The sequence below is a fragment of the Geotrypetes seraphini genome, chromosome 6 (genome assembly GCF_902459505.1).
Source record: "Geotrypetes seraphini chromosome 6, aGeoSer1.1, whole genome shotgun sequence".
Classification (NCBI taxonomy): Eukaryota; Metazoa; Chordata; class Amphibia; order Gymnophiona; family Dermophiidae; genus Geotrypetes; species Geotrypetes seraphini.
Window position 1 is genome coordinate 166,082,478 of NC_047089.1, and position 23,541 is coordinate 166,106,018.

Sequence of the window (23,541 nt, forward strand, 5' to 3'; positions counted from 1 at the left end):
ACCGATTTGACGCCCTATGGAGAATCCTTTCTTTTTACAGCTGTGCTGAATTTTAGCATGTTTGAATTTATAAGCAATCCTAACACTGGTATCTAATTGTTTATGCATTCTCATTTTTACAGTTCTCTTATTGGCTGTATGTCCCACCAATGCTCACATATGTTTTTAGCAATGTCACATTTTATTTTCTTAACTATTTATTGAGGTTTTTTTTATTATGCATCACTAATAATAATATCCTAAGCGCAAATGCGCACTCCTACCTGCGTGTTCCGTGATCCGTAGATCTGTGGCCCCACATACGCAGTAGAAGGACTCAGCGGTTGTTTCTTTTGCGCATGCAAGACACTTTAATCAGGGACGCACGGATGCAACTCCCCCTTCCCAATCTCACTCCGTCTAACTAGACAACGGCCCCACACTCGCGGCCCCCAGGTAATGTTCTGCGGCCCGCGGTCTGGCCAGCTCCCTTACACTCCCTGGCCAAAGTTATTTTTAAGTTCATAGCTGCCGCAGCTCCTCTCACGAGCCACACCTGCATCGGAGAAGGCTTCCAACGCAGGTGGGGATCGTGAGAGGAGCTGCCGCGGCAGCTTTAAACTTAAAAATAACTCCGGCAATGGACTAAGGGAGCTGGCCATACACAACCAGCTGCTGGGAAGGGAAGGGACAGGGTGGAGAGGGGGGAATGCTGCTGCTGCTGCACAGGGAGGGGGAGGGAAATACCGCTGCTGCACAAAGAAGTTGGGGGGGGGGAGGGGAAAAACTGCTGCTGCACAGGGAAGTGGGGTGGGGGAAGGAATGCTTCTGCTGCAGCTGTTGCACAGGGAAGTGGGGGGGGAGGGAAATTCTGCTGCTGCACAGGGAAGTAGGGTGGGGGAGGGAAATGCTGCTGCACAGGGAAATGGAGGGGGAGGGGATGCTTCTGCGGCTGCTGCACAGGGAAGTGGGGGGGGGGGGAGGAAAATGCTGCTGCTACATAGGAGGCATGGAGACAGACAGATATAAAGAAAGACAGACAGCGGGAGGGAGGGAGAAAGAAATGAAGAAAGAAACAGGGTCAGGGAGAGAGACAGAAAGACAGACAGACAAAGGGGGCCAGGGAGAGAGACAGAAAGAAAGAAAGACAGACAGCGGGAGGGGGAGAGAGACAGAAAGAAAGACAGGGGCAGGGAGAGAGACAGAAAGAAAGAAAGACAGACAGACATATATTCTAGCACCAGTTAATGTAACGGGCTTAAAGACTAGTTTATTTATATATGTACTAATCTCTGGTGTATTTTATGATTTGCTAATGTTTTTGTTTCTATTAGTCGGATCCCTGACTTTGTATGTTTTCGAATCTTACTCCTGAGGCAGCCCTATTTTGGGCATAACATGTCCAATGTCAGGCATTTTTCAAGGAATGTTCAATAAAGTCTTCAACTTTAATGATTTTTGGGATCCACTTTTTTTGTTCTACATCTGCACTGCTGTGGAGTTTTACACCTGTATCTGGACTCTGGATTCTGTGCATTAAGGCCTTTTTTATTGTGTGGGTAAAATGGCTGATTTTTCAATTTCCAGAATTAATGGCCAAAGGCTAATTTTTCCATTTGAGTATAGCCATTAGCGCTTGAGCTCTTAACTACACGTATTTTGTATGCGGTAAGAGCTCATGAGCTAACCACATGCTAATTAGTTAATGTATGGCAATGTAGCTATGCTGATAAGCACAACACATGCCTACTTCCCCCCCCCCCCCCCCCCACACACACACCTTATGCTAATGCTAAAAAAATAAAGTTTACTTTTTGGTACATGGGAAGTGTATGAAAATGCAAAAATTACCGCAGAACGCCTGAGCACCCCGTGGTAAACACGTTATTGCTGCAATAAGCGCACTGCAACTTAGGGCTCCTTTTACTAAGCTGCGCTAGCGGTTTTAGCACATGCTTAACATGCGCTGCATTGCCGTGCGCGCCAGACGCTAATGCCAGCATTGAGCTGGCGTTAGTTCTAGCCATGTAGCGTGGGGTTAGCGTGCGCAAATTTTCTGCACGTGCTAAAAACACTATCGCAGCTTAGTAAAAGAGGGGGTTAGATAGGACCCCAAAATGCTGTTTTTATACACTCAAATCACTTATGAAAATCCCCCTTATAATCAAAATTAAAGTTTAACTTGGGAAAAGCAGCTAATTATAATATGGCTGAGAGACATCCTTCTGCCACACATCACAAAGAAACAGGAGATATTGCCTTCTCAAAATTGGAAAGCAAAAAAACAACAGCGAAGGTGACCTCTGGTGCTATGACGCTTTACTGTATGTACAAGACTCAACACGATTGTGTTTCAGCCTAGAGGGCCTGCCTCAGGAGTCTAAAGCATAAAGCAGCATGAACACAATTAACAGACATGAGTAACATATATATTATACATTATCAATGGTGTAAGAAAACTAATGTTAACACTGAAATAATATTATTAAAAATTGAGCAAAATTGAGGAAAATAAACTGCCTAAGAAGGTATATAAAATAACAAAAATGACATATGAGAGACATCCTCTACAACATTTCAGAGTTTGTTAATGCCATGTAAAAACCACTTACAGCTTGTGGGATGATATAGGGAGATCATGGAGAATCTCTTCATATGGCTCTTCTTGTGATATGACAGAAACAGATAAAGGATCCATAGCTCTTTTCCCCCAGTTAATTTCAGCCTTCAGCAGCATTTCTTCAATAAATTCAGAGGCTGCAATATCTAGATATTTTAAAATAAAATTCATAATAAACTTGTTGAAGCTTATTTTAATTTGAATCATCTTTGTTCAGAGAGCACGTCGGATTAAGATAAGACCACAGGCTGTGAAATGATGAGATACTACATTGTACACTAAGAAGAAAACATTAGTGCAGTTCTTTGTGAATTTATACGGCATATAGATTAACTGGCATCAGAAAATAATCTAATTCTACAAGGCGTTACTGTTCAGTCAAGAACAGCGAAGTACAGTAATATTTCACTCAATTACCATACAAAGCACAGAAAACCAGCATATTAAATGCTGCAAGAAAACAAATCAGACTAATGAGATGAAAAGGTGAATTTGATTGTAAAGAAGATCTTAAAAGTTGATTCTAGCTTTTATATCAGAAAAAAATCAGTATACACTTGAAATTAGATATTGATTTGTGAGGCATTCTAAAAGAAATTGGATTGCAACAAGAAACAGCATGTATACATGGACATTCTGAGCCATATTCCAGATCGTTCAGTCAAAATTGAATTTTTCACAATTCAATGACATTTTGATTGCGCTGTGGCACCTTTCTTTTTCAACTAGCCTTTCTCAGTTTTTCTAATATGCCTTTTCTTGAATCACAACCACTTTAATTTCATCTGGTGTAATATTCTTTTATTTTATGCATTTCCAATTCTACAAAACAACCATTTATTATTACTATAAGAACGTAATAATTCCCATTCTGAGTTAGACCGAAGATCTATGAAACCCAGGCTAATGCTTCCTTTAAAGATTGGCCGAGTGTATGCAGATTCTCTCACATGAGCAATAAGTTCTAAAAACAATAAAAACAACAGTTGTCCAGATTTGCATTGCAGGAAAGGCGCAGAGAGCAGGGCTTGGGAAGAGGCTGCAGCCGCCACTGGAAAGAGGCTGCCGCCTGGAATAACAGAAGCAGGAGAGTCGGGCCCGAAATAAAACCCCAGTAAAAAAAAAAAACAACAAAAACAAAAAACGGACACAAAGCTCGTGCGCAGACCATCTGCAGGGAAAGCAGATGGTCTGCGCACGCGTGGGGATTGCACACCAGCGATCTGGGCAGGCAGATGGGGGCATTCCTCCGATCACCCCATCTGTATAATTTTGTTTTATGAATTAATCGACCTGCCCAGATCGGGCCCGATTAACAGGATGAAGATCAAATAGAAGCCCTTCACACCAAATTCATCTCTGAACTAACAATAGAAGCTCATTCAATCAGATGACCTCATCTGCCTGTCCTCCATTTTAAACCACTCAAATATAGATTCACACCTCATTCAGCAAGGAGAGTAACAATACTCTGTATTGGGACACCATGTTAAGCCACTGTAATTCAAGAGCACAGCATAGTCCTTTTGTTCATGGAGACTAAAAAGTGTTTATTTACATGTCTATGCAACTTTTCAGTTTCAATTATTGATTTATATTTAAAAAAGGATGTCACTTCTTCACAGAAAAGCTTAGATTGTATATCAAAAATATCATTAAAGTTACTTTAAAAGAATCTAAGCATGTAAATAGTAGCATTTATACGTAGATTACATATTTGTGTAAACAACAACTTTCAGAAATTGTCATTTACACAAATGTGCAATCTATGTATAAATGCTACCATTTACATGCCGGGTTGGGCCCATGTGCCTAAGGCCCCACCCAGAGGAGGGGCCTAAGGCTCCCGGGCCTATTCTGATTGGCCCAGGTGCCTTAGGCCACACCTGTGGGCGGGGCTTTGGGTAGGCTGGGCCAATCCAGGCCCATTCTGGCGTCGGCTGCCTGCCGGACGGGCGGGTTTGGCACCCGTCCATCCGGCCAACTTTAAAAGGTACGGGGAAGGGGGGTGGGGGTGGGGGGAGGGGGTTGCGTCGAGGGCAGGAGGGTCTGGGATCCCTCCTGCCCGTAATGTAGTGGGGGGTGGGGGTAGGGAGTCACCGGGGCCAGGAGGGCTTGAGCTCCCTCCTGGCCCAATCCATCGTGGGGGGATGGTTGCGGGGGCCAGGAGAGCTTGGGCTCTCTCCTGGCCCGATGTTAATCGGCGGGGCAAGAGGGTTTGGGCTCCCTCTTGCCCCGATATTGTCGGGGAGTCGGCAGGGCAAGAGGGCTTGAGCTCCCTCTTGCCCCAATGTTGTGTGTGTGTGGGGGGAGGTGATGCATCGCGGCAGGAGAGATGTTTCATCTCCCCTACCGCGATGCCATCACTCCTCTACCCGAGCTGCCGCGACCCGCAGCAGTAGAGATAGGGCATCTCTCCTGCCACGGGTCGCGGCAGTTTGGGTAGAGGAGTGATAGCATCGCAGTAGGGGAGATGAGGCATCTCTCCTGCGGCGATGCTTGCAGTGGGTAGGTTTCCGGGCCGCTGAACTGATGGCGCCAGCGGCCATCAGCTCAGCGGCCCCTTTTTCGGCACTTAGACCTGGGTTGACTTCGCCTTAGTCAAAAAGGTCTAAGTGCCGACTAGGCAACCTGTTAATATTTTGGTTATACCTGTTGTACGCCTAGGTGTAGGTCGGCCCACCTCCCACCCACTGCCCGCCCTTTCCCCTCCTCTAAACACACCTCTTTTCTCTCTGTGCGTTTAGTGGCAGGGGAAAGGCCTAAGCTGTTTTTAGATATGGTTAAGGGTACTTGGATGATCAGGCTTTTTGATCGTCCAAGTAGCCATTTAGGACACTTTTTAGACTTTTTTTTTTATTATGAACCCCTTAGATTCTTCTAAAGTGACCTCCATAATGATATTTTCCAAAATGTCATCATAATATTAACAATGTAATAAGGATGGAAGTTAGAGTGTGCAAGCCTGAGGATGTAGATTGAATTTTAGAATTGTCTATTTGTTTGCTTTTAGTTTCAAATTGTAACCAACTTTTGCAAAAGCCAGCAGTTCGGGTCGGTGCGGTAAATGCTCCAACGCCCATATGATTTGAATGTGCGTCGGAGCATTTGCTGCGCGGCTTGTATAAGAGGGCCTAAAGTTTTATTGATATTGAATTTGATAATTTTGCCTTTCAAATAGGAAAAATAAATCATACATTGAATCTTATGTAAATTCTTGATTATAGATTAGCTATGGTAAAGCAGGTCCATTATTTGATTAAGAGCTGTTCTGAATTATGCAGAAATTAAGAAGAATCTGGAAATATCTTCACAAGGACCAATTTAGGTGAAGAAGAACTTTCTAGCATTGGTTCTGAATCTGTCCCCTCTCAATTTTTCCGAACGCCCTCTCATTCTTGTAGTTTTCGAAAGTTTGAAGAATCTGTCCCGTTCTACTTTCTCTATGCCCTTCATGATCTTATAAGTCTCAATCATATCCCCTCTAAGTCTCCGCTTCTCCTGGGAAAAGAGTCCCAGTTTATCCAGTCTTTCAACGTATGAAAGGTTTTCCATACCTTTTATCAAACGTGTCGCTCTCTTCTGAACCCTCTCGAGTATCACCATATCCTTCTTTAGGTATGGCGACCAATATTGGATGCAGTACTCCAGATGCGGGCGCACCATCGCCCGATACAATGGCAGGATAACTTCTTTCGTTCTGGTTGTAATACCCTTTTTGATTATACCTAGCATTCTATTCGCTTTCTTAGCGGCCACTGTGCACTGTGCCGACGGCTTCATTGTCTCGTCCACTAATACCCCCAAGTCCCTTTCTTAGGTGCTCTCACTCCATTACAGCCCTCCCATCGTGTAGCTGTACCTCAGGTTTCTATTTCCCACATTCAAGACCTTACATTTCTCTACATTGAACTTCATCTGCCATCTTGTCTCCCACTCCCCTAGTTTGTTCAGGTCCCTTTGTAAATCTTCGCATTCCTCTTTAGTCCTAGCCCCATTAAATAGTTTGGTGTCGTCTGCAAATTTTATTATTTTGCACTTCGTCCCTGTTTCTAGACCATTTATGAATACATTGAATAGCAGCGGTCCAAGCACCGACCCCTGCGGAACACCACTCATGACCCTCCTCCAGTCCGAGTAGTCGCCCTTCATTCCTACCCTCTGCTTCCTACCCACCAACCAATTCCTGATCCATCTGTGTACATCTCCTTCCACCACATGGTTCTTCAGTTTCCGAAGTAGGCGTTTGTGGGGTACCTTGTCAAAGGTCTTTTGGAAGTCTAAGTATACGATGTCTATGGGATCCCCTTTGTCCGTCCGTTTAATTCCTTCGAAGAAGTTCAATAAGTTTGTTGGGCACGATCTTCCCCTGCAGAAGCCATGTTGGCAGAACAGGTCTCCTGGCTGAAGGTAGATCAAGGTAAGACCAGTTGTTACGATGATTTATATTGATGCCTATGATATTAACAATACAAAAATAACAGTCATCAAAGTGGTTTTTCGGTTCCCTCCAAACCATTGGTACTCCAAATGTCAGGCAGCTTCTCTTTCCATTTTTCCACTGGCGCAAATGCTCCGTACAAGCTTGCATACCATATGAGGAGCTCACGACTTATCTTGATTTCCAAGCTTGACACCAAAATAAGCTACAAATGATCTTTTTACAAACTTAGAAATAGGTTTCCTACTTGCTTTCATTGTGTACTCCCCATAAATATAGCAAAATATGTTGGGATGATTCAAGCAGCTCCGACTTGAAGCGGCCATAACCTTGATCTGCAAAAATGAAATATGAGTGGGAATATACATACACTTTCTATACGATCATAACTATTATACAGTTACCTTTTACAATCCAATATTTTGGATGTAAAACTAGTCAGACACACAGTATGTAATCACTCTCACTATATCTGTTAACTTGTAAGCAAAACCAGGTAATAGAAGACAAAGTTGAAAAACCCTTTAGAACAGGGGTGTCAAACTCAAATCACAAAAGGGGCCAAAATCTAAAACGCAGGCTAAGTCATGGGCCAGATTTTTTTATTAAGATATTTGCCCCCTCGTTTGTTGATGCTCAGTGTGGGTTCCAGCGCCGGTGGTGGCTCCGATGCTCACAGGACTTATGTGAGCATCGGATCAATCGCCGGCGCCGGTGCCAAAACCTATGCTGCATGCCAGCAAAGGATGATGTTAGTCTTAGTAGAAGTATAGGGATGCAACCTCTCCAACCCCATGCTGGCTACAAAATAAATAAAAAAAGAAACTTTTCCTCTCTTTTAGGTCCTAGTTCACGCTTGCTGTCTAATATCAGCTCTGGCAGGATACATATTTCAAATCTGACATATTGTAATCACTAAAAAGAAATTAAAATTATTTTTTCTACCTTTTGTTGTCTGGTCATTTTGCTTTTAGTCCCAGTTTCTCTTTCTGATTTTGTCTATCTTCTAATTTTCTTTCCAGTGTCTGCTGTCCTTTTTTTCTCCTTTTCTTTCTTGCTCCAGTTCCTGTCTCCAACATATTGATTTTTCCCTTTCAACTTTTCTCTTTTTTTCTTTTCTGCCTCTGTCCACTCAAATCTTGCCCTCTTTCTCATCCTTCTCCTTTTAACATTTTCAGCTACCTATCAATTTTCCATCTTCTCTTATTCTGTAGCTCTCCCATTTCCCATCTCACTCCTTTCCAGCCTCCTATTTCCTTCTATCTCTCCTCCTCTCTCCTCTTGGTCCAACATTTTGCTCCATCTCTTTTCTGTTGTTGTTCTTCCCTCTCCCCTTGATGCTGAACAATGAGATGGAAGGGAAAAAAAAAAGCTTCTGCATCTCTCTCTCCCTTCCACCTCCAGGCCTAACATTTCTCCATCCCCTTCCATGTCCAGATTCAAGTTCTTTCCATTTCTCTTCCAAACTGCCCCCCATCCCATCTCTCACCCTGTCTGCCTGCCTTCCTTCCTCTCCCCAGGTCCACCATTTCTCCTTTTCTTTTCCCAACGGTTCTCACTTCAAGCAACTTTTTCCCTCTTTCTCCACACTACCCCAGGTCTAACTTATCTCCCTTCATCTCGCTTTCTTCACAGTCCGTTGTGCCTTTCCCTCCGGTGCCGGTCCAATGTCACTACCGGGCCGGGAAATCTGCCGGCCTCGGTGATTCGGGAGTGCTGTGCATGACTGCTCCTCCTGCTTTTTGCCTGCCACGGTCTGTCTCAAATGACGCGCAACTTCCTGTTTCCACCCGGGTGGACTGCGGCGGATGGAGAGCAGGATGGGGAGCCACAAACAGCACTGCCGAGTCCCTGTAGAGGCAAGCGGACTTTCTAGCATGGCGACGACAGACCGGTGTGGAGGGGAGGACATGCTGTGCTCAGAAGGGGAAGATCAGGAATGTTGCCACAGGCCACACAAAAAGGCCAGGCGAACCAGATTCAGCCAGCGGGCCTTGTGTTTGACACATATGCTTTAGAATTTAAATCTATGTGCAACTGATTGAAACAAATCAGGTTGAGAAACAAATTTATGTAGTCTAAGGCAGTGTTCTTCAACCTTTTTACACCCTTGGACCAGCAGAAATAAAAGAATTATTTTGTGGACCAGCAAACTATTAAGAATGAAATTAAAAAAAACCCAACATTTCCGCCCCGTCTCGGCGAGCTCAGTTCCCGCAAACCATCTGATCCCATCCGCACAAGCCTCAGTTATTGATTTTATATTGAACGTATTTTATTAAAGTATAAAAAGAAACAATATTCTGTACAATTGTCATTTTATAAATACAAATATACAGAGCAAGGACCAACAAAACCCCTGTCTCCCCTCCCCTTCACATATATCCTCTCTACTATCAAGAAAACTGAACAAGCCAAATTATTGCAGGATGCTACACAGAAATATCATGCTAACAGTATACTGCAGTCACACATGACAGGAATAGTGTTAGGGGAGTGCCCCCTGGTCAGAGAGAGCCCTAAGCCAGCTGGAAGATAAAGAATCCAATCTCGCCGGCCCTGTGCGGACCGGCAGGAATTTTCTGTGCACCAGCACCGGTCCACGGACTGGCGGTTGAAGAACACTGGTCTATGGAAAGCATGTTTACCAACTAAAATCTTTGTACATAATTATGTAATATAACAGAACAAAGGCAATTTTGTCATTTCAGCTTTATATTTTTATACCAGTGTGCATTATAGGAAAGGAAGTAGACTAATAGTTGTGAAACAAAGGTCATTATACACATACACAAAAAGAAGTGGGTAATTTAAATACATAAATTTTCCATTCAAAAAGGAAAGTTTGTTACGATATCCCGATTCTGCAGATGAAATCTTTTAAATAGCAATAAAAAAAATTTAATAATTCAACCTTATCCAAGAAACTAGAGCTCATGTGGTCGGTCTATCCATTGCAATTTTCTGAATCAGCACCTCAAATAACCCCAGAAACAGGTTAAAAAAACCAAGGCACCAAGAAGTCTTTTTTTTTTTTGACCTGTGTAATTGATCTAATAACTCTTGTGTTATCTACTTAGAACTTTAACACATAATAGTGAAATATAAGATCTATTAACTGTAATGGAAAAAGTTGTGGGAAACAAATACTAGTATTAAATTAATTGTATGAAATCAGCTTTTGTAACAGTACCATGATTCGCAGAGTTTTCAGCAAAGCAGTGGCATAGTAAGGGTGAGAGACGCCTGGGGTGGTGGCGTCCCTCCCCCACCTCTACACACTCCTTCACCGCTCCCTGCCGCGCACCACCGTTTCCCTTCCCCTGTACCTCTGTAATTTTCCTGGAATGAGCAGCAATCCACAAGCTGCTGTCGTGCCAGCATTACTTCTTCCTCCTAACATCACTTCCTAGGCCCAGGTCCAGGAAATGTTGTCAGAGGAAGAACTAATGCTGGCACGACAGAGGCTTGGGAGTTGCTGCTAACGCCAAGGGATGGAGGAAGGGAAGCAGCACGCACACGCGGGAGGGGCGGGGGGGGGGGGGCTGGGAAGAAGCAGAGGGGTGGAGAGAAGGATGAGTACCTGTGCTCTCACCAAAACAATGCCTGGGATTGACCGCCCCCACCCTCCCTTAATATGCCACTATAGCAAAGTGCTTATTTTGTGATGGGTTTTAAATAAGGGATTAAGGAAGTAAGTTTCCTTATTTTATTTTATATTATTTCATATCATTGGAATGAAAAGTGTCAAGGAAAGTATGGAACAACTTGTAAGTTTCATGGCTACACATCATTCTCACATGGCCGGATTGGGCCCATGTACCTAAGGCCCCGCCCACAAGAGGGGCCTAAGGCTCCCGGGCCTATTTTTATTGGCCCAGGCACCTCAAGCCCCACCTGTGGGCAGGGTTTCTGCTGCCTGGGCCAAACCGGCCCCATTCTGGACCCGGCTGGCCTGCCAGACGGGCGGGCTTGGCACCCGGACGTCTGTCCAACATTAAAGGTACGGGGGTGGGGGTGTCGGGGGGGTCGGTTGGGGGGGTCACGGGTAGGCGGGGGGATCCGATTGGGGGTTCTGGGGGGGTGGTCGTTGGGGGGAGGGGGGTTGTGTCGAGGGCAGGAGGGCCTGGGATCCCTCCTGCCCGTATTGTAGTGGGGGGTAGGGGGTCGCCGGATCCAGGAGGGCTTGTGCTCCCTCCTGGTCCAATCCAGTCAGGGAGGTTGCCGGGGCCAGGAGAGCTTGGGCTCTCTCTTGGCCCGTTGTGTCGTAGGGGGGGTCACCGGGGCCAGGAGGGCTTGGGCTCCCTCCTGGCCATATCGAGTCAGGGGGGGGCACAATCACCAGGGCAAGAGGGCTTGAGCTCCCTCTTGCCCTGATGTAGTCGGGGGGGGGGGGGGGGTTCGCAGTTCGACAGGGCAGGAGGGCTTGGGCATCCTCCTGCCTGGATCGTTTTTTGGGGAGGATTCTGTAACCGGTGTTGTTTTTGGTAGACACCGGTTACAGAATCCAGCTTTTAGGCGAAGGACTGGCTCCTCCTTCGACTAAAAGCCCTTGTGTTGGACATTTGGGGCTTTGCCGTTTTTTTGGTTCATTATGGGCAAAAAGTGTAGTCATCATGGGGATGTACTTGCAGACGTAGTGGTGATCTGGGTGTTTAGTAGAGGCAGGCCATAATCAAAACAAGGACATTTGTTTTGGTTATGGACACTTTCCCTGCTTCTGCTTTGAACGTTTAAGGACTTAGGCCAAAAGGGGACTTAGACGGTTTTTTGATTATGCCCCTCTATTTAGATGATAATAGAAAGAATTTCAAGTGATGTGTATGATTTATTTGATGTAAAATTGTATACTTGATGAAAGATGGAAAAATGAATAAAGAATTGGAAAAAAAAATAAAATTAAAAACAAAACAAAAGAACTTTTGCAGCTTCAAAAGTTGCGAAATTCATATTGCCCCATTTAATCACTGATGTAAATATGCCAAATTTTCAAAGTTATTCCACTCTTTTTCTATGTAAATTTTTAAATCAAAATGCTGGCTCTCCTTATACATTTTATAAAAGTTTGGCAGAAACATTTGTATAATACTAGGGAAATCAAGAATATCCTAGCCTAGACATCCCAATCCTACTTCAACAAGATAAGGAAAATGGAGCTTCACATTTTATGTTTTACATCTTAACCAACTCTCTGTATGATCCATCTTCCTTCACGAATTTTATCTCATGTCTTACTCATAGCACCTTCTACATCATACAATTTGTGAATCACATCTTAAATTGTGTCTGCCTTATCAAAACATTTGTCTTACACTCCTTGCTGTGCTTTCTCTAGTCCAAAGTGCAGAATTATGTTCTGTCTTATTTCTATTTAATGTCTTATACATTGGCCTGCAAACATTATCTCCTTTGTTTTATGTCTTACCAGCCAAGGGGCATGTGATTCATTTCATGCGTCTTACTCTGAAAGCTGAAACATTGACTTAAAGGAGGTGCAATAACTGTCTCTAACAATCAGTGCATGAACTGATGCTTCATGTGATCCAACAAGGCTGAGCGGTATTTCAAGTTTTAAAATATATAAACATAAATAAACAAGGAGAAGAGAAAATTCAATGAAAAGACATTGATTCCAGTCACTCAAAACTGATGAATAAAGTGGCATCCTTAAGACCATGGGGTGATTTTCACCCCACAGTGGTTAGTGAGTTTTGTTTTTTTAATCATCATGGGTGAATCTCCCCCACTAGAAATTTGGTGCTGGTAACCAGTAATAATGGGCTGTTTGAAAAGACTTTCACAGATAATAGTGTACACTATTGGGAAAGAGTGCACGCTAAACACAAATAGTGCCAGATTTGACAACAGCCGCTGAAAAGTTAGGCTGCTGTAGCTACCCTACCACTGTACAACTTACACTCCTCTCTCCATATTTGCAGATCCAGCACTCGCGGTTTCGCTTATTCGTGATTTTTCGTCGGCTGGCTCCGCCCCCCCAAATTACATCATCCAATCACCGATATAAAAGTTTTGTAAACCCCAAACCCATGTACAGGCAGTGCCGGCTCCAACGAGCTTGAGAAATGGAAGCACCAAATCCGGTTTCACAGTCAGGGCCCTCGCCCAATAGGAGAGGTGGAGGGTTTTCAAAAATCCCGTCCAGCCAATGGGAGCACTGGGATGCGGCGCATGGGTGGGCACTGCGGGTCCGGGGTTTAGGTTGCGCGTCAGGCTGTATGTGCCTTGGTGTAGCAGGTTAATGGCAGCACAGCCAGAGTGCGGACTGTGATGAGACAGAAAGTCGGGCTCCTCTCATCGCTGGGAATTTAAAGTGGCCGCAGCAACCTGTATGTGGAAAGAGGGAGGGCTTGTCAGCGTGGTGCAACAGGAGCACTGCTTAGAGCTGGTGCTTCCAGGAGTGAGCCTCAGAGTGAGCCTGCAGCTGCTTCCAATCTGCCCACTTCTCCCTTTCAGCTCAATCTGTGTGAGTCTTTCTGCCCTCTGGAGCCTGCTAGCTGTTATTTGTGGTTTTTCCGCATTCACGAGTTAGTCAATCCCCTAATCACCACGAATATGGAAGGAGAAGTGTAATTGGATTTAAATGGTATCATAATTGGTTTCACCATTAAAACCTCATAAAAAATAATTAGCTGCCACAACATGGCCTCCAGGACCAACATTTAGGTTCCTGCAGCTAGCGGCACATAGTGATACCAAAGTCCAGAAGATGTAGGCATGGTTAGGGCCATTGCCAGACTTCGGCATCATCATGCACCACTGACTGCAATTCAGGAGGGACCCTGGGCACCGGAAATGTAGGGCCTGTAAAAACCCTGGCCTACATTTCTGGTGCTTAGGGTCCTAAGAAGCCACGATTCTGGAAGTGGCACCTGTCGTTAATTGACTTGCGGCAGGCGCTGCTTACAGAATCAGGGCCATAGTGCCCAATTTAAGAGAAGTGCAAGCTGTGGGCCGGATTCTATAAATGGCACTTAAAAATGGACAAGAAAAGTTTGGCACTAAGCATATTGTAACCTTAAGTGCCAGACTAATGTATAGTACTTAATTATACATCTCTTTAACAAGGAAAATAATAAAGGGGAGCAAAAAGGATAGAAGGCTAGAAGAATCCTTCAAAAAAGGAAAAAAATAAAGAACTGTTATACTATGCAGTCCATCAAATGGACTAATTCAGTGCTAGACACACCTTCACTTCTTAAAATCCGTCTACCACAATTATGATGGCTGGATCTCATTTACCAATTATATCTGTGAAAGTTCTCGGAGCTATATATTGCTATATCAAAACCTGAATTTCAAAGAACGCATTGCTAAAGTTGTTCTCATAAACTGAGGGCCAGATTCTGAAAACTTTAATGCGGTCGCTAAACTGGCTTCCGACGGTTTAGCCTGCATGCATTTTAGCAGCGGATTATCAAAACGGCTTATCTAGGGATTTAGCGTGCTTTCTACCAGTCTCCAATACTGCCTTGCAAATGGGCTCTTCAAGGAGGGAGAGGGAATGCTGCCTTTTCTTGTTGGGGGAGGGGGCGGGGTTCGCTGAAGGTATTTTAAAATTAAAAACAAAAAAAAACAAAACTCAAATGTCCATTTATCTGGATAATCAGGTTCCACTGTACATTTAATGGACCCTGAAACAGAAAATGGTTTGGTTTTGATTTGCAAGTTTGAATGTTTCAGAATTCTAATAAGCTACTGCTACAGTAAACAAGAAAGATGGCTGAGACTTCTGTAATGAATGATATCATTTTCCCATAATAAATTATTTGTTAGGAGGGGAGGTGGGTGGGTTTTATTTTTTATTTTATTTATCTCATAATATATATGTATTTGTCAATATTTTTATTATAATTGTAATTTGTATTGGGAGGGGAGGAAAGGGAGGGTTTTAAATTTTAGTAACAATTGTTATACATATTATGTATTACATACATTTTCAGATATTATTGTACATGAATTTAGAATGATATATTGTATTTACAGTGATACATGAAGGAAAATCAAGTGTATATTTTATGAGATCATATAACTTTCTATGATACACTTGTTGTAGTACGAAAAATGAATAAAAAATTTAAAACGATAAAAAAGAAAGATGGCTGAACTTTGTAATCTCAAATGCACCCTTAAAAATTAGAGTACACATTTCTCATGAGTTAAGTTCAAATACATGCAGTTACACATTTATTACTAATATCTACAGAATGCTTACTTAACATGTGTTTGAAAAAGAAAACCATGATCACTTTAGGATAAATAATAGCATACCTGAGGGTTTTTCTTCATTACAGTTTAGAAGACATGGATTTGCCTGATGTGACAGAAGTATTTTCACAAGGTTTGCCTAGAAAACAAGCGATTAGACATCAAGTATAACATTTACTAATCTTTTTTTTCATGACTACGATTTTCAATTATTGGTGCTGAGTTTAGTTTTATCAGTTTTGGACTACTGTAATATACGGGTATGAGGGACTGCTGAAAAGTTCTCAGCCCAGTCAAGAAAAGAATAATGTGGAACCATGAAACTTACAAGTTATTCCACACTTTTCTTGACACTTCATTTTGTTTTATATCATGGAAATGAAAGGTGTCAAGAAAGTGTGGAATAACTTGCAAGTTTCATGGCTCTGCCTCATTCTCTTCTTGGCTGGGCTGAAAACCTTTCAGCATCCCCTTGCAGTCTATTTCACCAGTCTACAAAATAATTTTTAGAAACTGGTTAATTCAGAACTCCACAGAATGATTGATTTTTAATTTGAAAAAAAAAATAAAAAAATGGATCACATGACTCCTTATATTCATAAACTATACTGGCTTCTGATAGAGGACAGGGTAGTTTTCAAATTTGGTTGTTTTTGTTATAAGGCACTTTATGATCTATTGCCATGTTATCAGATTGATCAATTTGCTTTCAATATAATTGAGGCGCCTTTCACTTTCTTCTGCTTTTTTAATGTTTCCCACAGATAACAGGGGAAACAAATCCACAAAATACAAAGTGGCAAAAATGGGTGGAATTGTCCAATCAGAAAGGTGCACAAATAAAAGTGTCTTTCAACTCATCTGATTGATCTTTATTCATCCAAAGTAACTCGACCCGACATGTACATGTTTCGGCCCTAAGGCCTGCGTCAGGAGTCTACAAGTCATATATAAAAAAATTAATAGAACATATAATCATACATAGAAATATGGTAAATATTAAAAACAAGAATAAGCATAAATATAAATATTAATAAAAAACAGCAAAGCATATAGAAAAAATATATAATAAGCAACTGCTTCAATAAAAAATATGAATATAAAATCCATAGATACAAAGATACATGCTATCTAATAAATACAACTAATATCACATATATAAATCGCAATGCTCAATGGTAATAATAAAAAATATGTATAAAAACTCTCTCCAAAAAAGACCGCAGTCAATAGTGAATATAAAACTTATATAAAAAAATAATAATAATTAAAGCAATCAGTATATACTGTCAACCAAACGAAATTGATGAAGAATTTAAAAGCTAGGCAAATATAATATATATAGGGACAGCAAAAGGACAACTACAATATTCTGGAGGTATGGTTAAAAAGCAACTGAAAGGCTAAACCCTGTAATATATAAGGACAATCACAATACCTTGAAGATCTTTGGGTATATGAACAATAATGTGAACCACTTGAAATGCCGTTTGTATCTAAATAAAGCATGAAGTAAAAATTGAAAATAAAAATAAAAAATATATTTGCCAAAAAAAGGTCGGAAGGCCAAACAACTAATGAGAACGCCGTGAAGAGCACAAACCGAGCCAAAAAAGGAAGGGAAAGTGCACAAAAGAAGTTTGTAGAAAGAACGAACCAAAACACCATCGTGCCACAGCCTTGCAGTAAATGAAACTCTAAAGAAAAGCATAGTCACAGTAATGAGCTCAAACCGAGCCAAAAAGGAGGGAAAAGTGCATGAAAGAACAAGAAAAAACAAAAAAAGGAAGTAATAATAAAACCTAGAAAGAACACCAGACAATAAGAAGCAAATATAAATCGTAGAGCTTACCGAAACGCCATCGTACCGCAACCTTGCAGTAAATGAAAATCAAAATGAAAGCTTGGTCGCAAAGTGCAGGGCATAAATAGAGAACCGCGCTAAATGTAGTGACATCATCAAAAACTAAAAGGAGGGCTGAAACGCATGAAATAGACAAACACCCTATGAAAAAGAAATGAAACGCACAGGTTTAACATTAACCATATAAATAGATAAAAAACAAAAAACAAAAAATATAAAAGTACAGGGCATAAATAGAGGGGCTGCTCTAAATTTAAATATGTGGAAAAGATGTTGGCTTTTCAGTCTGCTAGTTGGGAGAAAAACTGGGCCTATTGTAAGAGCATCTGTATCTTATGATCATTATAGGAAAATATAAAAAACTTATTTAAGCAATTTGGGGGGGATAATGTGGATTCAATGTATGTTTCCATTGTTATTTTGTAAATCTTGGTGAATGAACAGTTTTATTTATGTTAAACACAGAACTGTGAGGTGTTTGCAGTATACAAATGGAGTGTTATGCTATTTAGCACTGGATCAGAGTACAGCAATAACATTTTTTGCTAAATTGTTTTGCAGTTCTTCTTTTAGAGATAAAAAAGGAGCAGCCCATATTTAAAATCTGGTCTAAAATAGGATAGACATACCTGTGGCAGAAAAAAAGTGATACAAAACTCCACTGGCATAGATATTAAAATAAAAAATGAGCATAACACAATCAATATAATAAAACCCTATCCGCGCATGCGCACTCTGAACTGCGTGCTTCCATGATCTGTAGGTCTGTGGCCGCAGGAGGGTGCATGCGCGCCTAGCTGTGACAGTGGCCGGCAGAGAATCTGTACGCGGGACTCCCTGCTCTTCAGCTCCTCCAGGCAGTGACAGACCAAACAGGACCCGATCGCGGAACCCAAGGTAATGTTCTGACCGAAGTTATTTTTAAGTTCTAAGCCGCGAGCGGCGGCTCCTCTCACGAGCCGCACCTGCGTCGGAGAAGGCTTCTGACGCAGGCAGGGATCGTGAGAGAAGCCGAAAGAAAGACAAACAGCCAGCCAGTATCTAAGGAGAGAGAGAGAAAGAAAGAAACCTCTCCCCCAGACAAACACTAGCCAAGGAGAGAGAGAGAAAGAAAGAAAGACAGACAGGGGGCCAGAAAGAAAGACAGACAGACATCTATTCTAGCACCCGTTAATTTGACGGGCTTAAAGACTAGTATCATTATATTAAAATAAAAATGATTAAAAAATGTATTGTTGAGAGAATGAAGAAAAATGTAAAAAGAAAGCAAAAATGGGATGGCAGACAGCATTTTATTTTATTTTTATCATGTTACTTTTAAGTGCTTCACCAAAACATCCCAATGCAAAGTAAAAACAAAATAATACACACACAATAAAAGCTTTCTCTTCCCCACCCCAACAACAGTATTTCAACAATACATTAATCATACAAGGTGGTGCTGAAAAGTTCTCAACTCAACTGACCAACTTCCTAAATTCTTAGGGCTCCTTTTACGAAGGTGCGCTAGGGGCTTAACGTGCGAAATAGCGCATGCTAAATTGCCGTGCGCGCTAGCCGCTACTGCCTCCTTTTGAGCAGGCAGTAGATTTTCAGCTAGCGCGTGCTATAGCGCACGCTAATCTGGTGCGTACAATAAAAACGCTGTCGCACCTTCGTTAAAGGAGCCCTAAGTGTTATTTTGCCACTGTAGCTGAAAAGAGTGTTATCCTATTTCATTAAGTGCTAATCTGCAGAAACAAAATTTTATGTTTGATATTGTTACAGATCACTGATTGAACCATATCCACATCATTCTCTTCTTGGCTGGGCTGAGAACTTTTCAACACTCCCTCGTACACCACTCTTGGAGTTTTTAAATAAAAGCCAAGTAGTTTTCTTCTGCATGGCCTGCCAATTTAGTACAGTTCCATATACAGTGGTACCTCGGTTTACGAGTGCACCAGTTTGCGAGTGTTTTGCAAGACGAGCAAAACATTCGCAAACTTGGTGCCTCGTAAACCGAGCTTGCCTCGCTGTTCAATCGCCCCCCCCCCCCGCGATCTGGCATCCCCCCACTCACGTTGCCCCCCCTCCACTGCGATCCTACTTCCCCCCACCCAAGCAGTCAATGACACCCTTTACCCGACTTGGCACCAATGCCGGTGCCCGAAGATCCTCCCTCTTCTGGCGTGGCCTGGGCTGGGCGGTGCATTGGAGATCCTCCTTCTTCTGGGCTGGGCTGGGCTGGACTGGCTTTGAGCATTTGCGCATGCTCAAAACCTTCTGGTCTCGCTCTCAATCTCGGAGAGAGCGAGACCTGAAGGCTTTGAGCCTACGCAAATGCTGAAAGCCAGTCCAGCCCAGCCCAGCCCAGAAGAAGGAGGATCTCCAACGCACCGCCCAGCCTAGGCCGCGCCAGAAGAGGGAGGATCTTCGGGCACCGGCACTGGTGCCAAGTTGGGTAAAGGATGTCATTGACTGCTCGGGGGGGGGGGGGGGAAGTAGGATCGCGGTGGAGGGGGGGCAATGCGAGCGGGGGGATGCCGGATCGCGGGGGGGGGGGGGATTAGAACAGCGTCGTAAACCAAGGTTCCACTGTAATTCCATTAATATGAGTCTGGAAAACTCAAATGCCCCCCAGTGAGTACTCTGCAACCTCACCTTCCCTAGCAGAAACCCCTACTGGGAAGACTGAAGCTGCCTACCCAGAATATAAGATAAAAGAGGTGACCTGTGATGCTCAATCTGTTCATTCACTGTTAAGACCCGAAACGTACGTGTTTCAGCCGTAAGGCCTGCCTCAGGAACTCCAGAGCAACTTGAGCCGATTGGAAAATTGGGCAGATAAATGGCAGATGAAGTGTAATGTGGAAAAATGCAGTCATGCACTTAGGCCGAAAAAATAAGGAACACAAGTACAGTATGTCAGGTGCAACTCTGGGAAAAACCGAACAGGAAAGGGAACTGGGCATATTAATTGATAGGACCCTGAAGCTGTTGACGCAATATGCGGCGGCAGCGAAGAAAGCGAATAGAATGCTAGGCATGATAAAGAAGGGAATCACGAGTAGATCGGAGAAAGTAATACTACCGCTTTATAGAGCGATGGTCAGACCACACTTGGAATACTGCATCCAACATTGGTCTCTATACCTAAAGAAGGATTTAAAAGTACTCGAGAGGGTGCAGAGACGAGCAACAAAGCTAATAAAGGACATGGAGAACTTGGACTATGAGGAACAACTTAAGAGACTGGGATTATTCTCCTTTGAGAAGAGGAGACTGCGAGGGGATATGATCGAGACTTTCAAAATACTGAAAGGAATCGACCAAATAGAGCAGGATAAAAAACTATTTACAATGTCCAATGTGACAAGGACAAGAGGATATGGACTAAAGCTAAGGGGGGACAGGTTCAGGACAAATATCAGGAAGTTCTGCTCAACGCAACGAGTGGTGGAAACCTGGAATGCTCTCCCAGAAGAGGTAATTGCAGAATCCACCGTTCTAGGGTTTAAGGGTAAGTTAGATGTACACCTCCTTATGAGTGGCTTAAGGTGACATAGGTAAGGGTAAGCTAGATGCGCATCTCTTATGAGAAGCTTAGAGTGATATGGGGACTAATACTATACCAGGGTACACCTGGCGGGGCCTCCGCGTGTGCGGATTGCCGGACTTGATGGACCTAGGGTCTGTTCCGGAGATGGCACTTCTTATGTTCTTATGTTATCTAAAAAGATGGTAATTAAGACACTGTTAGAAGCCTGAGCACTATACTGGCAACAATCTCATGCATCCACTCAAAGTGAAAGTGTGGATGTAAAACCCAGATGTTTCAATCTGTCCTCCTTTTTCTGGAGCCCTATGGCAACCTTAAGCAAGGGGCAGGAACAACTGGGGATTTCTCCTGCCCTGAATCCATTAGGCAGAAGAGATTTTACAAGATATGCCCAGAGAGTTGAGGGTAGAGATGAGCTTTTGGTAATTGGGGGAGGGTTCTTTAGGAGGGGGTTTCTTTAACTGGAAAGCTCTGTAGGAAGTAGTGGATTGAAGATATCAAGAAGAAGGAATTTGATAGTGGGTTTTTAGGGTGCTTGTGGTGGGACTTATTTATTTATTTTAAAAAAATATATTTTATTCTATCAACATTTCTAGGTGGATTCCAACAAGCATACATAATTTATAACAGATAAATACATTAAAACAGCAATTAGTTAATAAACTTCAAAACAATAAAAATAGAAAAATATCTAGAAAAGCAATGTTAATATAATTCCTTAAATACAAACATTTTCAACAGTCAAACAGCTGATATCATCAAGCCCTCGACATAGCTCAGGATAGACTGGCCCCTTTAAGAAAGCCGCAATCTATTTGCTTCTGGCCGCAAAAAATAACATCAGCTTTTTGAAGGCATTATTAAATGTGCATAATAATGAGATTTCGCATGAATTTGCATGCTCTGTATTTAAGTATCTCATGGTACTGTAAATAAATGTGTATTATGGTAATTAACATGTGTTAAAGGGCAATACAGTGTTATCAAGGGACAAATAATATGTATTATGGCCATAACACACCTTAATAACTACCCCACTAAATGCAATAAAGCAGTACCAGGTTGGAACCTATCCATGAACTCAGCACATCAGTCACAAGAGAAGCAGTGCATTGTGCCAGAGCAGGCAGATTTATACAGTAGCTGACTTGCCTTTTCAGAGTGGCATTCCTAAACATAACTAACAGCCAGCAATTATTTCCTAAGAAAAGACAGATCAGTAAAAAGAGTGTAGGCAGAAACGTATCAATAAGACACTTATTCAGAGAGAAGATGTACAGAAGAATAATAGTAATCACCAGCTTAAATGAGTGGCATTTGAAATTTAAGTTCTGATGTGAAAAAAAAATGCATGCGTTGGGGAATATAAGATGCCAGCTGGATAAATTGGGTAATTTGTGTGTCATTTGGGAAATCTGGTAAATCATCACATTCTGTTTTTGAAAGACGTGAATCTGAAGCATGCCATATGCAGCTGTGATAAGGTATCTGAGCGGTGGGCTTTGCTTTGTTGACTGATTATTCTTTCTAGTATATTAACGCTGCTCATAAAACGACACAGGGGAAGAAGAAGTTCTGTCTGCCATGGATCACAATTTCTAACCTTAGGAGATTTTAAAATGTCAGTATAAGATTAAAAATGGGAGTTGTTTTGATGGCTCTTGTGTTCTGTTAAATATGTTCTTCCCAGTTTAACAAGGTCTATTTACCAATGCAATATAGGTCTGCAATCTCACTTTTAAATGAACATCAGATGCAAAAAAGGGGTCTATTTTGACCCAAAATACAGTGCCCTGGGGCCTTAGGTTTGTTTTTTTTTAAATCATTTACAGTCAGAAAATTTGTCAGTAAAATATAGTAGATGTAGCATCCTATTTACTAAAGTGCATTAAGATTTTGCACTTACTCCCTCTTTTACTAAGGTGCACTAGCCGATTTAGGGCTCCTTTTACTAAGGTGCGTTTTTAGCGCACGCAGGAAATTACCGCACGCTACGCTTCTAGAACTAATGCCAGCTCAATGCTGGTGTTAAGGTCTAGCGCACGCAGCAATGTAGCACATGCTATTCAGCATGTTAAAGCCCTAGCGCACCTTAATAAAAGTAGCCCCTTAGCGCGCGCTAAAGGCTAACGCGGCCATAGAATATAATAGACACATTAGCATTTAGCGCGCGCTAAGTCAGCTAGCACGCCTTAGTAAAATACCCCCTTACTGCACTTCCCCCCTTTTACAAAGCTGCACTAGGCTTTTTTATCGCCAGCCGCAACAGTATTAGCTCCAATGCACATAGAAATTAGAGGGCATGTTTAATTTAGGGGTCCTTAAATCAAGCTGCGGTATACCGCGCGTTAAACCACCTGCCGTGCTAGTCGCTAACGCCTCCATTGACGAGGCATTAGTTTTTTGGCTTGCCACGGGGGTTAGCGCATGATGAAATGTCTGACGCGCCTAACCCGCTAGCGCACCTTGATAAAAGGAGCCCTTAATTTATGTACCTGTTTAAACATTCTAGTCGTGGACATTTACATCTGTTAAGCAAGGCTGTGATTGCACTGTAGGTGTTATTTTGGTGACAGGTCAAAAGCGCGCACCGACAAAGGTGCGCCAACAACCCAGCGCCAACAACTGAGCGCAAGGCGGAAGCGCGCCGAAGAAAAACAGTATTTTAAGGGGCTACGATGGGGTTGTAGGGGGGTAACCCCCCCACTTTACTTAACAGAGATCGCGCCGCGTTATGGGGGGTTTGGGGGATTGTAACCCCCCACATTATACTGAAAACTTCACTTTTTCCCTAAAAAAGAGGGAAAAAGTTAATTTTCCTGTAAATGAGGGGGTTTACAACCCCCCAAACTCCCCACAACACCGGTGCG

General features: G+C 42.6%; 1 protein-coding gene across 4 annotated transcripts in view; it reads right to left on the bottom strand.

The window, feature by feature from the left end:
- Positions 1 to 23,541, bottom strand: part of MYO16 (myosin XVI) — a 709,054-nt gene that overhangs the window by 503,454 nt on the left and 182,059 nt on the right. For all 4 annotated transcript variants that reach the window (XM_033949922.1, XM_033949923.1, XM_033949921.1 and 1 more), the window contains exons 8-9: positions 15,330 to 15,405; positions 2,592 to 2,745 (exon numbers count right to left, since the gene is read on the bottom strand). In XM_033949922.1, coding sequence (XP_033805813.1) covers positions 2,592 to 2,745; positions 15,330 to 15,405 — 230 coding nt within the window. The remainder of the gene's footprint in view (positions 1 to 2,591; positions 2,746 to 15,329; positions 15,406 to 23,541) is intronic.